Here is a 15,791-nt window from a genome sequence, read left to right as displayed (position 1 = left end):
TCTTGGCTCTGATACCATATTGAATTCATGCACCAACCAACTCATCCAAAAGTCCGAACTGATGGAGGGAGGTGGGCAATATATTTCAACACTCCCCCTCTCGTGTAGGCTATTTCAGTCCTTAGACGTGGGATCGATGTAGGCCGCAGAATTGTTTTATTTAATACTGCGTTGGCAGGGTCTTGAACTCAAGACCTCTTGGCTCTGATACCATATTGAATTCATGCTCCAGCCAACTCATCCAAAAGTCCGAACTGATGGAGGGAGGTGGGCAATATATTTTAACACAGCAGACATACCCAAGTTGTCTTGGAGGTTAATAACAGTTAGAGAATGGAGTGTTGAGAGGGAGGAACAAACATGACCACGGAGCCCACAAGTACTCAAGCTAAGAACTCGTAGTCCAGGAAGAGATTTCTCAACAGCATGGCACCAATCTCCTCTTATAGATATATCCACTCCATCAAGGTAGAGCTCTCTCAGATTATTGAGGTTAGCCACCAGGATCTGAAAGTTGGGTTCCTGCAACCAGAGCCCGTTCCTAACGGGAACGTTGTTGGCACCATACACACTGACAGCCTCAGGACTGGCATCATAGCCGCCAGAAAGATCCAAGGAGATAAGTTTGGCCAGTTTGCTGATGCCAATTGGTATCTGCCCCCCAAAGCCCGAATTGAAGAGGTTGGGGCGCGACATCCGATCGATCAAAAGATCAGGTCGGTTCCATACTTTAGATCAATTTCTTAGATTAGATCAATTTTAATTTTCGAAATCCCTTAAGACCAATTTTTCTTAGCTACAAATAAAGCCCGACGATCCTCAAAATCCGGTGAAAACCAGCACAGAAATCACAGCGGCATCAAGAACTTCATCTACTCTCGCCGGCCGAGGCGTCGGCTCCGCGGGCGTCCACCTCCAGCCGCACGCACGGGCGCAGCAACACCGGGAGGGCGCACGACTACAACAACGCACGGGGCACAAGGCTGCACCGACGTGGGACGACGACGCGTTCCAGCTCGTGACGATGACCTGCGCCATGTGTGCACGGGCTCTACATCAACAATCTGCCCAGCCATGTGCGCGCCAGTCACCCCCGGGCGCACGATCGCCTCACGCTCTCTAGCGGCCATGATCTGCACCGATGCGCCTTCATCCAACTCATGCAAGCAGCGGCTCCTCCATGGCTCCATGCACCTTTGGCAGCGCGTACAAACAGATCGACGCCGGGACGGTGCCAGATCCGATCTACGGACGCAAGCAAGGTCGCGCCGGCGGGTGACGGGCAGGCGGCCCACGCACTCGATCGGCTTTAACACGCACGAGCCATATCGGCGCGTACACGCAGGCCAGGAGGGCCAGCCAAGAGCGACGGCCCCTTCACTTCGAGCCGCCCACGACTTCAGGCGGGACGAGCGCATCAGCCCGACATCTCCCGGACGATCGACACGCATTCTTTCCGCTACAGCGCGCAACAGGACCATGCTCCTCCCTCTGCAGCCCGCGCAGACGATGGACACTACCGACCTCCCGACTCCCCGTGTGCCAGTGCGCGTCTCCAGGAGACTACCATGATCCGATCTACATCGCCTTCAACGCGCCTCCATCCCAACTGATGCATGCATGTGTGTTCAGATCGTGGATGGCGAAAGCCAACTTCTACGAACATCATCATCGACAGCGCCAGCGTCATCGACTAGGAGTCTACGGCGAGTCGGCAACCTGCGCGACATCGATCTGCATCGACAACCTCGTCACGGGCCAAGCCACGTCCAGGTGCCACTGCACCGATTCAGCGATCCACTACTTCATCGAGCCAATATTGAGCTCTACGACTACGTCAGGCTACGAACCAACATACTTCTTCAAGCACGACACGGCATCGACACCGTCGCCACGAGGGACGTCTTCAAGCGACGCATCATCATCGACACGCCGCTGCTACGCCAACGCTGCAACATCATCGCCGACTCTTCATCAACGTGGTCTTCATCATCATCATCATCAACACACCGCCGCCATCTCGTCCACAAGATGGACACCTAGCGTCCTCTGACAGACTTTTCTACAAGACGCGACCTCGAGGACGGCAATGACCGCGTCATGACGACGGCATCGACCGCGTCATCCACGACGGCACGACTGCATCGACACGGCGTCACTACATTGACCACCCTACACGGCCACATGGTTCTGGCAAAACCGATGTGTGCTCGATGGGTTTCCTCCGGTCTTGGCAAAACTGGTGGACTCATCGCCGACGGCACCCTCTGACATCCGCAAGGTGCATCGTCCACGACTGCAGCACCGTCATCTACAACATCGCGCAATTTTTTGCGCCTCTGGCTTTGTGCGGCTTCATCATCCACGACTATCTCGACCACGGCTACATCACATGATCGGCTACCTCGACATTGACATTAATGGCTACGTCTACAGCAACTCATCGGCAACAACTCCAGTCAACAGCGTCCGCGTTGTCACTAGCGTCCACGCCACTCCCGCTGTGACTGCGGGAGGGAATAGAGGAGAAGGCAGGAAGGCACCAGAAGAGGACGCAGTCACCGCCCTAGGTGCCGACCCATCAGAGACGCAGTTGATGATGGCGCGGCGGAGAAGACGACGAAAGCACAAGAATTCAAATTCAGTCGTCATCGTCCGCTTCACTCCCGCTACGACTGAGGGGGAATGTTAGAATATAATTGTGTTTAAGATAGAGGTAGGAGTTAGAGATAGAATAGGTTTACTTGTCCTCTACTCCAAGTCTCTCTCCCTCACAATGTATTCTATATATACCCCATATCAGGGTCGGATCAATATAACAACAACATAATATTCATCCTACAATTTCCACAGAGATGGGTGAGCAAGGAGAGCCTCTCGAACCCACTTGCCGGGAGACTGTACTGGCCAAGATCCATATCTTCTGAGGAACCTCCGCCAAAACTGTTCATGCTAAGGTCGAGTAGTTGGAGCGAGGTGAGGTTGAAGATTGAGGGATCAAGACCCTGACTATATAATCCAATGCCACCAAGATCTAAAGCGGTGACATGGCCTGAGGAATTGTTGCAGCCAACAACTTCCCAAAGGCAACAGTCGGTACCATCCTGCCATGACTCAAGGCCGCTGGGGTAACGAAAGAAAGAGAAGGATTTCTTTAGTTGGAGGAGGCTTGCAGCCTGGTCTGGGTGGCATCGGAGAGTGAGATTGCCGTTAGCATGGGCGCCGGAGGTGGTGGCGAGTGCAGCAAGCACCAGAAGAAAGACTAGTAGTACCCGGAAAATCAAAGCCATTGGTACTAAACAAAGCAAAGCACTAGTATTGTTTCTTTCTTAGAGGAAAATGCAGGATCGCTACAAGGCCTTTTGTAGAGCCCCCAAAGAAACAAGAGGTTCAGAGATAAGGTGTCTACGGATTTTTCGGAAGGTATTATTAATTCAGGCGTAATGCTGGTCTTCGCTCAAGTTGTCCAGTGGGTGAGACAGGCCAGGAAGGAAAGCTCCAGTGAAGCAAAAGTTGTACTGACGTGCAAGACGGGTTGCGTGTAATGGTTACCCTTGTAGAATTTTTGCTCGGACAGATACCATATGTACCATCAGACAGCCACATCAGCTACTTTTCTTTGGAGCTAGTACTCATCACCAAATTTATTATAGTGAAATTGTGCGAAGGAGGACACTCGGTTCACTGTCCCAGTGGCGTTAGATTGTGATTTGTGAGCCGCGACCAGTCGATAACCAACCATCTAGTCTTGCAGATTAATTGCAGGAGCAGCAGGCTGTTGCTGTAACTATAAATATCCTTGATGGTTATAGGCTCCGTCAAACGAGACTTGTCATATCCTATTGAAGTACTTGTGTCACAGGCATCAGATTATGCAGAATAGTCAAGCTTGGGTATAGATCAAGCACCTGCGTGTGTATGTGTATGTGTATGTGTGTGTTGGATGGGTTCTGCATAATTGGGACTCTGCTCTATTTCTATGTAGCTGGAGGGGCGCATTCGTCTGCTGGTTACTAGGCCGCGCTAGCTGCTGCGGGCTGCAGTAGCTGGAGCCCGTCTCGCCAAATCTGGATGAGGGAGGAGCGTGCGAGACAGATCCGATGCTTGGAGCTTGGCGGGCGGCGTGGGTTTGGCAGTGGCCCGATGTGGCAGCTGCCCCGGTCGTGGGTGGCTCGACAACAGCTTGGCAGGTCGGCCGCGGCGATGGCTGGCATATGTTCGGGCATCGGCTCGTTTGTAGGCAACTTGTTTTGGCCTTCGACCCCTCTTCTTGTCATCCGGGTGCTACATTCGTCGAAGGGCTGGCCCTCTCCCAGCTGTTGTCCATCGTTGAGAGAGGATTCCGCCGCCAGGCGGCCGCGGAATCATCCTTGCCTCCTGTATGGTGGTGGTGAGCCACCGGGGAGCTCGTCTCGCGCCCGGGTGCAGGAAGACGGGGCGATGGAGACTAGTTTTGGCCGGCCTAGTTGGATCTTGGCGCTGGAGGCCGCCCAGGGGTGCGAAAGGAGGGCCCTATCCACTCATCCCATTGGTTGGTGTAGCGGCGGGTCTCAGGTGATGTGGTGTCAGGGTCTTGGATGCCTGGGACGGTGACCCTCGCGGTGGGAGCGCGGTGCTCATGGACAGAGCCCGTGACTCCGTGTTGCCCAGTGGCCATGGCCGTATGGGCGGCGTGGTAGCTGGGGTGTGGCGTTCGGTGGCTGTGAGTGTTGGCCGAGATGAAAACATGTTCTATCTTAGGACAGACCGGCGGCCGCGAAGCTCGTCCCCTTCTCGAAGGCTTCATCGCGGCTCTCATTGCCCATCATGTTGCTCCAAGGAAAACTCTAATCCTCGGATCGGACGGTGGCTGCGCGCCGGTGTCGTAACCTTCCTGAAGGCACCATCTTGGAGCCCACGGTTTGTCGTGTCTGGCTTCATCTCTTCGCGGTGGTACCCCGGTTGCTCTTGTAGTGCTAGAGGTGGTGTTGCTGTGCTCAACGCCTATGTATCCTGCCTTGGGTGTGTGCGCGTGTTGTGGTGGCGTGCATTTGTATCGGGTTGTTGCTAATGTTGCTTTATATATAAAGCGGGCGAAAGCCTTTTTTGGTATTTTGAACCAAGACTACAACATATACTCATATAATTTCCACACTGAAATCCTATCTCACAAAGGACATACTCCCTCCTAAATATAAGTCTTTTTAGAGATTTCAAATATAACTACGTACGGATGTATATAGACGTTGTTTAGAGTGTAGATTTACTCATTTTGCTCCATTATTGAATCTCTAAAAAGACTTATATTTAGGAACGGAGGGAGTAGAAATTATCTTATCAGAAGTGCGAAGGGAGTGCCACCTCTAGGTAATCTTGATTCGGTATTATTCTTCGGAAGATTACCATCTGGATGCATGCTTATTAGTTATTACTGTTCCATTAAATTTATTTGTCTCTTAAAGCAACAGCGAATAGTCATAGTAACCAATGGACATTAAACTTAAATAAAGCATACATTTACGAAGGAATATGCAGTGTCGACCCGTTTAGTACTAGAAACTGTAGGATATTACTTGTATAATAATTCTTTTTTAAAAACTGCTCTCAAGAATAAGAATATAGAAGTCTTACCACTGAGAAGATTAAATGAAAGATCTAACTCAATTAGGCGAGTCAAATTAAATACTGAATTTGGTATTTTCCCAGAAAAGCTACACTCTCGAAGCCATAGTGATGTCAATTTCTTGAGTAGTCCAACTGCATAGGGTATTGGCCCAGAAAACCCAGAACTGTAAATCTCCAAAGCCTCCAAATTACTAAGATTGCATATTGCAGCTGGCATTGGCCCAGAAAACTCAGAAGCAGAAATTTCCAACCTTATCAAGCTACTAAGATTGCCAATTGAAGATGGTATCGGCCCTAATAAACCATGAGCATTAATTTCCAAGCTTTTCAAGCTTCTGAGATTGCCAATTGCAGATGGTATTGGCCCTAAAAAATCATCAGCAGTTATTTCCAAGCTTTCCAAGTCTGCGAGGTCGCCAATTGCAGATGGCATTGGACCATTCAATTCGCACCGATGAATCACCAAGCTTCTCAAATTTACTAGATTACCAATTGCCGGCAGTAATGGCTTGGTGAAACTGCAGTAATACATTGACAGGCTTCTCAAGTTCTTGAGTTTGGCTACTGAAGAAAAAGATTTCCAAGAGAAGTTCCATCCTCTCAGTTCTAAGCTTGCCAAGTTTTGCAGGTCTCCGATCCATGACAAAATTAGCCCCAAATCTTTTGTTGAGTCCATCTGGGTGAGTTCCAAATGTCGTAAAGACGTGTGAATACCGAGTGAAGATTGATGCTCCATAAAAGCAAAATCCACATCAAGGCTTAACGCTTGCAAAGACTTGAAATTGCTAAAAGAGCCTGGTTTTCCGAAGGAGAAATTGGTCACGTCTAGCATCATTGTCTCTAAAGAACTTGTGTTGGAGAAGTTGGGCATGTGCCCTGAGAGATTCTCATTAAAGGATAAATCAAGAACTCGTAGAGTTTTTGATTCAAAGGTTCTACAAGGGAACCACCCTTGGAGATTTGTGGAACCAAGTCGGAGCACACTTAAATTGAGAAAATCCATGAAAAACTCTGGAAAAGGAGCTGTTGTCTCATAGAAGTTATCTTGGAGGTTGATCACAGTTAGGGAGTGGAGGTTTGAGAGCAACGGACAAATAGGACGGCGGAGTTGACACGAACTCAAGCTAAGAACTCGGAGATGGGGAAGAGATTTAGCAAGAGCATGGCACCAATCTCCGCTGCTAGACATATCCACTCCATCAAGGTAAAGCTCTCTCAGATTGCTGAGGTTGGCTAAAAGGATCTGAAAGCTGGGTTCCTGCAGTGAGAGCAGATTATAAACAGAATCATAGCCATAAACAGAATCGTCATTGGGTTCATAAAGACCAGAAAGATCCAAGGAGATAAGGTTGACAAGTCCGACGATGCCAATAGGTATCTGGCCTTGGAAACCCGAATTGGAGAGGTTGAGGTGGGTGAGCAAGGAGAGCCTCTCAAACCCACTTGCTGGGAGGCTGTACAGGCCAAAATCATTCATGCTAAGGTCGAGTAGTTGAAGCGAGGTGAGCCTGAAGATTGCAGGGTCAAGGCCCTGACTGTACAAGCCACACCCACCGAGTTCCAAAGCAGTGACATAGCCAGAGGAATTGCTGCAGCCGACGCCTTCCCAAAGACAACAGTCAGTACCATCCTGCCATGACTCAAGGGGGCTGGGGTAACGGAGGAATGAGAAGGATTTCTTTAGTTGGAGGAGGGTTGCAGCCTGGTCTGGATGGCATCGGAGGGTGAGGTTACCGTCACCATGGGAGTTGGAGGTGGTGGCGAGTGCTGCGAGCACCACAAGAAAGACTGGTAATACCGGGCAAATCGAAGCCATTGGTCCTAAACAAAGCAAAGCACTTGTTTGTTTTCTTTCTTAGAGGAAAGGCAGGATCGCTGCAAGGCCTTTTATAGAGCGATTGTTCAGAGCCAAAATAAAAAGCAAGAGGTTCAGAAATAAGGAGGCGACGGATTTATCAGAAGGTATATTATTTCAAGCTTAATGCTGGTCTTCCCTGAAGTCGTCCAAGGGATGGAATGGGACAGCAAGGAAAGCTCTAGTGTAGAAAAATTTGCACTGACGTGTGAGACGGATTGAACATAATTGCCACCCCAGTAGAAAATTTTGTACTGGCATGTTAGCTAGCAAATCAAAGCCATTGGTCGTAAAACAAAACATAGCACTTGTTTGTTTTGTCTCCTAGAGGAAAGGCATGATCGCTGCAATGCCTTTGATAGAGTGAACGTTTAGAGCAACAAAAAAAAAAAGAAAAAAAAGAAACAAGAGGTTCAGAAACAAGAGGCTCAAGGTTCAAGTGATCCGGTCCGGTCCGTCCCTGGTATTGGACCTGAGACCCTGCAGGAAATTTTCATGTTAAAGGTTTGGCCGGCACCTCCCACACTTGTGACGACTAATCTGTTAGAAGGTATATTAATTCAGACATAATGCTGGCCTTCACTGAAGTTGTCAAGGATCGAATGGGCCAGGAAGGAAAGCTCCAGTGAAGTGAAGCAAAAGTTGTACTGACGTGCGAGACGGGTTGCATGTAGTGGTTACCCTTGTAGAATTTTGGCTTGGACAGATACCATATGTACCATCAGACAGCCACATCAGCTACTTTTCTTTGGAGCTAGTACTCATCACCAAATTTATTGTAGCAAAATTGTGTGAAGGAAGATACTCGGTTCACTGTCCTAGTGGAACTAGAGTGTGATTTGCGAGCAGTGACCAGTCGATAACCAACCATCTAGTCGTGCAGATTAATTGCACGAGCAACAGGCTGTTGCTGTAACTATAAATATCGTTGATTGATACAGGCTCCGGCAGACGAGAAGTACGTGTCACAGGCATCAGATTATGCAGAATAGTCACCCTTGGGTATACTCCCTCCGTTCCTAAATATTTGTCTTTCTAAAGATTTCAACAAATGACTACATACGGAGTAAAATAAGTGAATCTACACTCTAAAATATGTCTATATACATTCTCTAAAAAGACAAATATTTAGAAACGGAGGGAGTACTATAGATCAAGCGCCTGCATGTGTAAGATTACCTCGGGTGAAGAATAACTCATTCTGCACCCTGGGTGATGAATAGTAACACTCTATCGCTTCCCAAATAAATTACGTTTAAAATATAAATAGTTACAAGCATATTGATTCAATACGTAAAATTTGGTATAAAAAACAAAAATATAGGTTATAAGACCAGAAAAATCACATTTTATGTATGTTTTACATTATGTTTTTAGATTCGTAAATTTACGTGACATAAAATATTTTTTACGGCGAGTACATACTTTTTTAGAATTCCTAAATAAATAAATGATTTTTTAGAACTCCTCACTTTTTTAGAATTCTTGAACATTTTCTTAAATTCTGTTTTTATAAATCGCTTTTCAACCGTCCAAGGGTGGCCCGGTCAACCGCGACCAGTCAATTATAAACTGAATGACGAGAGAACTGAAAAAAACCATGCATCACGAGCGATTGCTCGCCTGTTGGTCGGGCCAACCCACAAGCGGAGCTGCATGAGCCCCCGTTCGCTCTAGTTGCGCATAAGGACTGAAGAGGCGCTCTCCCCGACCTATTCGGCCAGCAATAGTTGCGCATATCGTATGTTGGTCAACCGGATTTTCCCAAAAACCGACTACAAATAGAATTTTTATAAGTGACAATGTACAAATATATGTGAATTTTCAAAATATGTCAAAATTAAAAGAATTTCAATAAATATTGCAAACTTGCTAGAAAATATGAAGAAAAAACTAAAATTCAGCAGATTGACCGGTCAGGGGTAGGGGGTGGGGGAGTGTTCCCACCTAAATACATAACCATTGAAACCATTGTAGCACCATATTACATGGGAGCATCGTGACGGGATGTTAGGTACAACTGTCAAGATCTAGTAGCGTCCCTTTTGTCTAGGTCTTTGAATCTAAAAATCAAATAGAGGGGAAAATCATGCCCAATGTTTTTGATAGTAGTGAGTTTAGCTACAAGTCTATCGTCGCAGAACGCTAGAGCGTTGCATGAGTCCCATATCTTCCATAGAATGGTGAGACCGCCGGCGGGGGACGGTGCTTGTTCCACGCTTTTTGGGGGTTCTTCCGCGCTCCGGATAGGCAGCAAAAGCACACCCCCGGGCCTATATCGCATGTTGGGCTGACCAATTTTTTTCGCAAAAATTGACTACTGCAAGAATTTTAAGAAGTTTCCAAAATTAAAAAATATTTTGGAATTTAAATATTCTCACTACATTAAAACACAGTCACAAAACATAGAGAACGTTCTCATAATTTTAATATAATCATGCATTTTAAAACACGTTCACAAAATTTAAAAAAAAAACCGAATTTAAGAAAAATGTTGAAGAATTTATTAGAAATGTGCATAAATTTTAAAAACGTTCATGCATTTAAAAATATACATTAATTATAAAAAATGTTGATTTTAAATAATATACATGAATTGAAATAATGTTCTTGATATTAAAAATGAAAAATGAAAAAAAACCTAAAATATAAGTTGGCAAAAATTAATCATAAATTATAAACAGAAACTAAGGGAGCTGGGAAAGAGTTGTGCTTTGTGGCTGGAGGCTCTGCAGTCAAAATAAATCATAAACACTTTTGCAAGGATATACACAAACAGTTCTGCAAAATGATGGTCAGTTTCATACGTCCACTACGGTAACTGAAACAAAGAACGAACTATGTTTTAGACAGAAGACATTGCCACAAGAAGCTAGTCATATAAAGGAAATCAGATCCGTTGGCAAAGCGTATAACCCTTCTCAGGCCGCGTGCACTTTATTATAGTCGAATAAGAAGATTACAAACTTATTACAATATTTGCCTCCAAGTTAAACCTAAATAGCACGTTTAAACCTGGAGATGACATACATTACAAGATGTTTAACCTGGAGATGACATGTATTACAAGATGTGAAACCTGGAGATGTAATATCTTACAGATAACTACACGATACAGAAGATATGACGTAGCAAAGGCTTAATAATACTCTACATAAAAGCACTGCACACACATCACTAGCAGCAACGGTTGGAGCAATCTTCAGTGTTCAGATCAAGTCCTCAAAGCTCTTGCAGATTTCACAAACCATTTGCCAATCTGACCCCATCTCATGAGGATGGCAGCTGCAAATCCGATACCAAACCCCAGCCCGACGAAGAGAAACAAGATGACATCCACATGAGAGGACTTCTCCCCATGCGCCACACTTGGAGGAGCGGGTCGAATGCCGCATGGGTTGGACAATGGCAGTCCACACAGCCCCAGATTCCCTTCAAATGAATTATTTTGGAAAGTTGCAAATTGACCTGACCGAGGTATCCTTCCCACCAACTGATTGTTGGACAAGTTCAAGATACCAAGAAAGGTGAGATTTGTTAGCGCATCCGGAATATCACCAGAAAGCTGGTTTTGAGACAGATCTAATGATTCTAGTTGAGTCATCCTGCCAAATTCCTGCGGAATATCACCGGTGAAGGCATTGCCTGACATGTTTAGTACATGTAACGAAGTAAGTCTCCCAAGCGATTCAGGAATGGTGCCATCAAATGAATTATTTGACAGGTCAATTACTGTTAATGTAGTCAAGACCTTATCAAATGTCCCGTAGACGCTTTTGTAATATATAGTAACAGTATCCTGATATGAAGCTCCTGCTTGCATCCCAGAATCAGATGAATTATTATCCCCGAGAATATCACCTGTAGTATTCAACTCATTCATCATTGATTTCAACCCATCAAACCATTCTGGACTCAAATTGCCGAAGAAATTGTTTGAGGCAACATCAAGAATCTGCAAGTTAAAGAAGTATTCTCCAGATTTTTCATCGCTGTGAAGATCACCACCCATTGAGCCATAGAATCGGTTGGATCTCAAGACAAGCACACGAAGTCCGGAGAGTACCCCCAGCCATGATGGAAAGGTACCTACCATGTGATTGTTTCCTATGTCAAGGAACTCTAGCTGCAAGCACTTGGTAAGTGTCTTTGGAAGCTGCCCTTCAAATTTATTGTTGTTCAAGTCTAATATCTGAAGCACACATTGGTCTTTGATAATGTTAGGCAACACACCTTCAAATTGATTCTCCCTCAAACTCAACACACTCATGGAACCTTCTTCTATTAGACAGTGTGGTATCCATCCACTGAAGCTGTTAAATGATAGGTCAAGGACACTAGTACGTGAATTACAAATTGAGTTTGGTATGTGTCCACTAATATTGTTTTTGGAAATCTTGAATTGAAAGCCAAGATATAGAGTGAAGTTTGGAGGTACCGAAGAGAAATTGTTGTTTGAATAATCCAAGAAAAATGCTGGCGGGCTTGGCATAGGAATCTTCCCCTGAAGTTGGTTGGAACTGAGATCTAGAGCACCCAACTTATAGAAAGGGAGAACAGAAGAAGGATGTTGCGTAATGCTGAACATGTTATGTGAAAGATTCAAATATCTAAGGCTACTGTTCCATGTTTCCCATATCCACTTTGGAATAGCACTACTGATTCTATTGCATGACAAGTCCAAGTAGGACATTTGATTAAGGGGTGCCAATGAACATGGGAATCTTGTTAAATTGCATCTTGCTAGTTCCAACCAGGTTACTCGAGGGAGATAGGTACAAAGAGAGTTTTTACCTTCTCCATATATGTCTGTAACTGATAGATTGTTGTTGGAAAGACCCAAATGGACGAGATTTTGTAACCTCCAAAACGAGGAAAGATCCACCGAACCCATTAAGTTATTCGAGCAAATATCAAGATAAGCCAAACTTGTGAGCTGAAAGAATGACTCGGGAATATTTCCCATCAAGTTATTCCAGCCAATATCAAGATAAGCCAAACTTGTGAGCTGAAAGAATGTCTCAGGAATATTTCCCATCAAGTTATTTCTGCTTAGATCCACTGATACCAAATGTGAATATGTCACGTTGATATCTTGTATAGAGCCAAATATTTGGCTTGAGAAAATATCTAGGCGTTGCAATGTCGGAATAGTGAAAATTGATACTGGAAGTTCCCCTGCACATAGCGTAAGCATGTTCAAATATAAGCATATGTGGTTTCTTTCAAACAAGCCATTGACAAAAAACTACTCCATTAATTTTTGGTTTATATGATACAAAATCACAATCATGAGTACAGATTTTTTGACAACAAATCTTGTGACATCAATTTCATGTCACATAAATCATTGTGATAGCCTTGAAAAAACGTTTATACAAGAATTAACAAATTATAGCCTTACCACTGAGATCATTTAATGAAAGATCTAACACAATTAGGCGAGTCAAATTAGATATTGAATTTGGTATGCTTCCAGAAAAGCCAGACATTCGAATATCTAGTGATGTTAACTTCTTGAGTAGCCCAACCGCATAGGGTATTGGTCCAGAAAACTTGGTTGCAAATATTTTCAAACTCTCCAAGTTACTAAGATTGCCTACTGCAGATGGCATTGGTCCTGAAAGCACACAATCAGAGATTTCAAATCTTATTAATTTACTCAGATTGACAACTGAAGAAGGTATTGGTAAAAGAGTAAGAAAAGTTACCAATATCGTTGTAAACACCAAATATTTCCAAGCTTCTCAGGTTCATGAGCTTGCCAATTGAAGATGGTACTGGCCCTAAGAAATCACAGTTGTTGATATTCAAGCTTTTCAACTCTGTCAGGTTGCCAATTGCGGATGGTATTGGGCCATTAAAGTGGCAAGAGAAGACCTCCAAGCTTGTCAAGCCTACTAGATTACCAAATGTTGATAGCGCTGACCTAGTGAAGATGCACTCATTGATTGATAGCCTTCTCAAGCTCTTGAGTTTGCCAACTGAAGAAGAAGATGTTAGAGAGAAGTCCCAATCAGAGATTTCTAAGCTTCGCAAGTTCTGTAGGTCTCCAATCCATGATAAAATTAGCCCTAAATCGCTAGTCGAGTCCGTCTGAGTGAGTCCCAAATGCCGTAAAGACCTGTGGATACCGAGTGAAGATTGAGGCTCCACACTGGCAAAATTCACATCAAGGCTTAATGTTTGCAAAGACTTGAAATTGGTAAAAGAGCCTGATTTTCCAAAGGAGAAACTGGTCCCGTCTAGCATCATTGTCTCTAAAGAACTTGTGTTGGAGAAGTTGGGCAAAGGCCCTGAGAGATCCTGATTCCAGGATAAATCGAGAACACGTAGTGTTTTCGATTGGAAGGTTCTACGAGGAAACCAACCTTGGAGATTTGTCGCAGCAAGTCGGAGCACACTTAAATTGAGAAGATCCATGAAAAACTCTGGAAAAGGAGCCACAACCGTAGGTATACCGAAGTTTCCCTCGAGGTTGATCACAGTTAGGGAGTGGAGGTTTGAGAGGGATGGACAGATAGGACCGACGAGCTTATAATAACTCAAGCTAAGAACTTGGAGACGGGGAAGAGATTTAGCAAGAGCATGGCACCATTCTCCGCTGCTAGACATATCCACTCCATCAAGGTAGAGCTCTCTCAGATTGTTGAGGTTGGCCACAAGGATCTGGAAGTTGGGATCTTGCAGGTAGAGCACATTATCCCCGTCATCACTCATCAGTGATGATACCATCAGTGTAAACATACTCAAGATCATAATTAGAAGAAAGATCCAAGGAGATAAGATTGGTAAGTCCGCCAATTCGAATAGGTATCTGGCCTTGAAAACCTAAATGGGAGAGGTTGAGGTGGGTGAGCAAGGGCAGCCTCTCAAACCTGAATTGGATGAGACTATACTCGCCAAAATAATTCATGCTAAGGTCGAGTGGTTGGAGCGAGGTGAGGTTGAAGATTGCAGGGTCAATGCCTTGACTGTACAAGCCACGCCCACTGAGTTCCAGAGCGGTGACATGGCCTGAGGAGTTGCTGCAGCCAACACCTTCCCAAAGACAACAGTCAATGCCATCCTGCCATGACTCAAGGGCGCTGGGGTAGTGGAAGAACGAGAAGGATTTCTTTAGCTGGAGGAGGCTTGCAGCCTGATCTGGCTGGCAGACGAAAGTGAGGTTACCATCACCGTGGGCGCCGGAGGTGGCTAGTGCAGAAAGCACCGCAATAATAACCCAGCCAATTGAAGCCATTGGCCTAAGTTCTAGCATGGCAGTGTGCTAGTTTCTTTTCTCTTTGAGAGGAAGGCAGGTTTGTTGCAAGGCTTTTTATAGAGGGGACGATCAAAGCAAAATAGAAAGGCTCAAGACTGAACTCTTCAGCTCCAATAAAGTAACGGTCAGGACGGCCGGGGCACCCAACAAAGAGTAGTAGCACCCAACAAATTGGAGCCATCGGTCTTTCTAGAGACGATAAACAAAGCAGAATCCAGTTTCAAAAAAGATAAACAAAACAGAACAAAAGGAAGGGGTACATAAATAGTTTTTTCAGAAGTTATATTACTTGAAGTTTTTCACTGGTCTACGGTCAAGACTCAAATCTTCCGAATAATGCAACGGTTCAAGACAAAAAGCACCTGCGAAGCAAGACTTGTACCATATGTGCGTGAGGGACTGAGCACAACTGTGACTCTTATAGATTATTTTCCACTGGACAGAGACCATATATGCCAGTAGAGCAGAGTCAGACAGCCATATCAGCTAATTTTCTTTGGAGCTAGTTTATTCTAGTGAAATTATATGGAGGAGGATGGCGACTTGGTTGACTGACTGTCCCAGCCCAGCGGCACTAGCTAGATTGTGACTTGCAAGCAGTCAAAACCACCATGTAGTGGTGCAGGTTAATTGGAGTACCAACACGTAGCTTTGATTAATTGGTTATTAATTGTTTATGTGTGCAATCAGGTAACGCGGCAATAAATTAGGCTACCGAATCATCACGAGTCGAACTGGATCTATACTATACTACCTACTAATAAAAGAAATAGGTATTCTTAGTCCGTCATGTTATTTTATAAAAAAAAACCTTAATTTTCCGACATTAAACCCGTGATATGTATCAAATGTTTTTTAAAATACTCATATCTTCTAAATCGTAACTCTAAATTTAACCTGTTATATATGAATTTTGATTAGAAAAATATGTAGAATCCGAATATGATGTTGTTTTACCTGTTAACAATTTTTAAAAAAAATACTATCTATGGTGCAATCATAATAAAAAATGCATTATCCATCTTTCTTTCATACCGGTAGTGAATCGGATAGGGATAAACACCTCAG

The 15,791-nt window shown here is 44.7% G+C and overlaps 1 protein-coding gene and 1 pseudogene across 1 annotated transcript in view; both read right to left on the bottom strand.

The window, feature by feature from the left end:
* LOC119274514 (receptor like protein 22-like) overlaps window positions 1–7,439 on the bottom strand; it is a 15,036-nt gene extending 7,597 nt beyond the window's left edge. Inside the window, exon 1 of the mRNA XM_037555218.1 lies at window positions 5,611–7,439. Within this exon, the coding sequence (XP_037411115.1) occupies window positions 5,611–7,420 (1,810 nt within the window). The 5' untranslated portion in view covers window positions 7,421–7,439. The remainder of the gene's footprint in view (window positions 1–5,610) is intronic.
* A 3,112-nt stretch (window positions 7,440–10,551) lies between these two features.
* On the bottom strand, window positions 10,552–14,702 carry LOC119280604 (annotated as a pseudogene).
* Window positions 14,703–15,791: the final 1,089 nt, after the last annotated feature.

This window comes from Triticum dicoccoides, chromosome 3B (genome assembly GCF_002162155.2).
Source record: "Triticum dicoccoides isolate Atlit2015 ecotype Zavitan chromosome 3B, WEW_v2.0, whole genome shotgun sequence".
Taxonomy (NCBI): domain Eukaryota; kingdom Viridiplantae; phylum Streptophyta; class Magnoliopsida; order Poales; family Poaceae; genus Triticum; species Triticum dicoccoides.
This window is presented reverse-complemented; position numbering and strand designations above follow the sequence as displayed.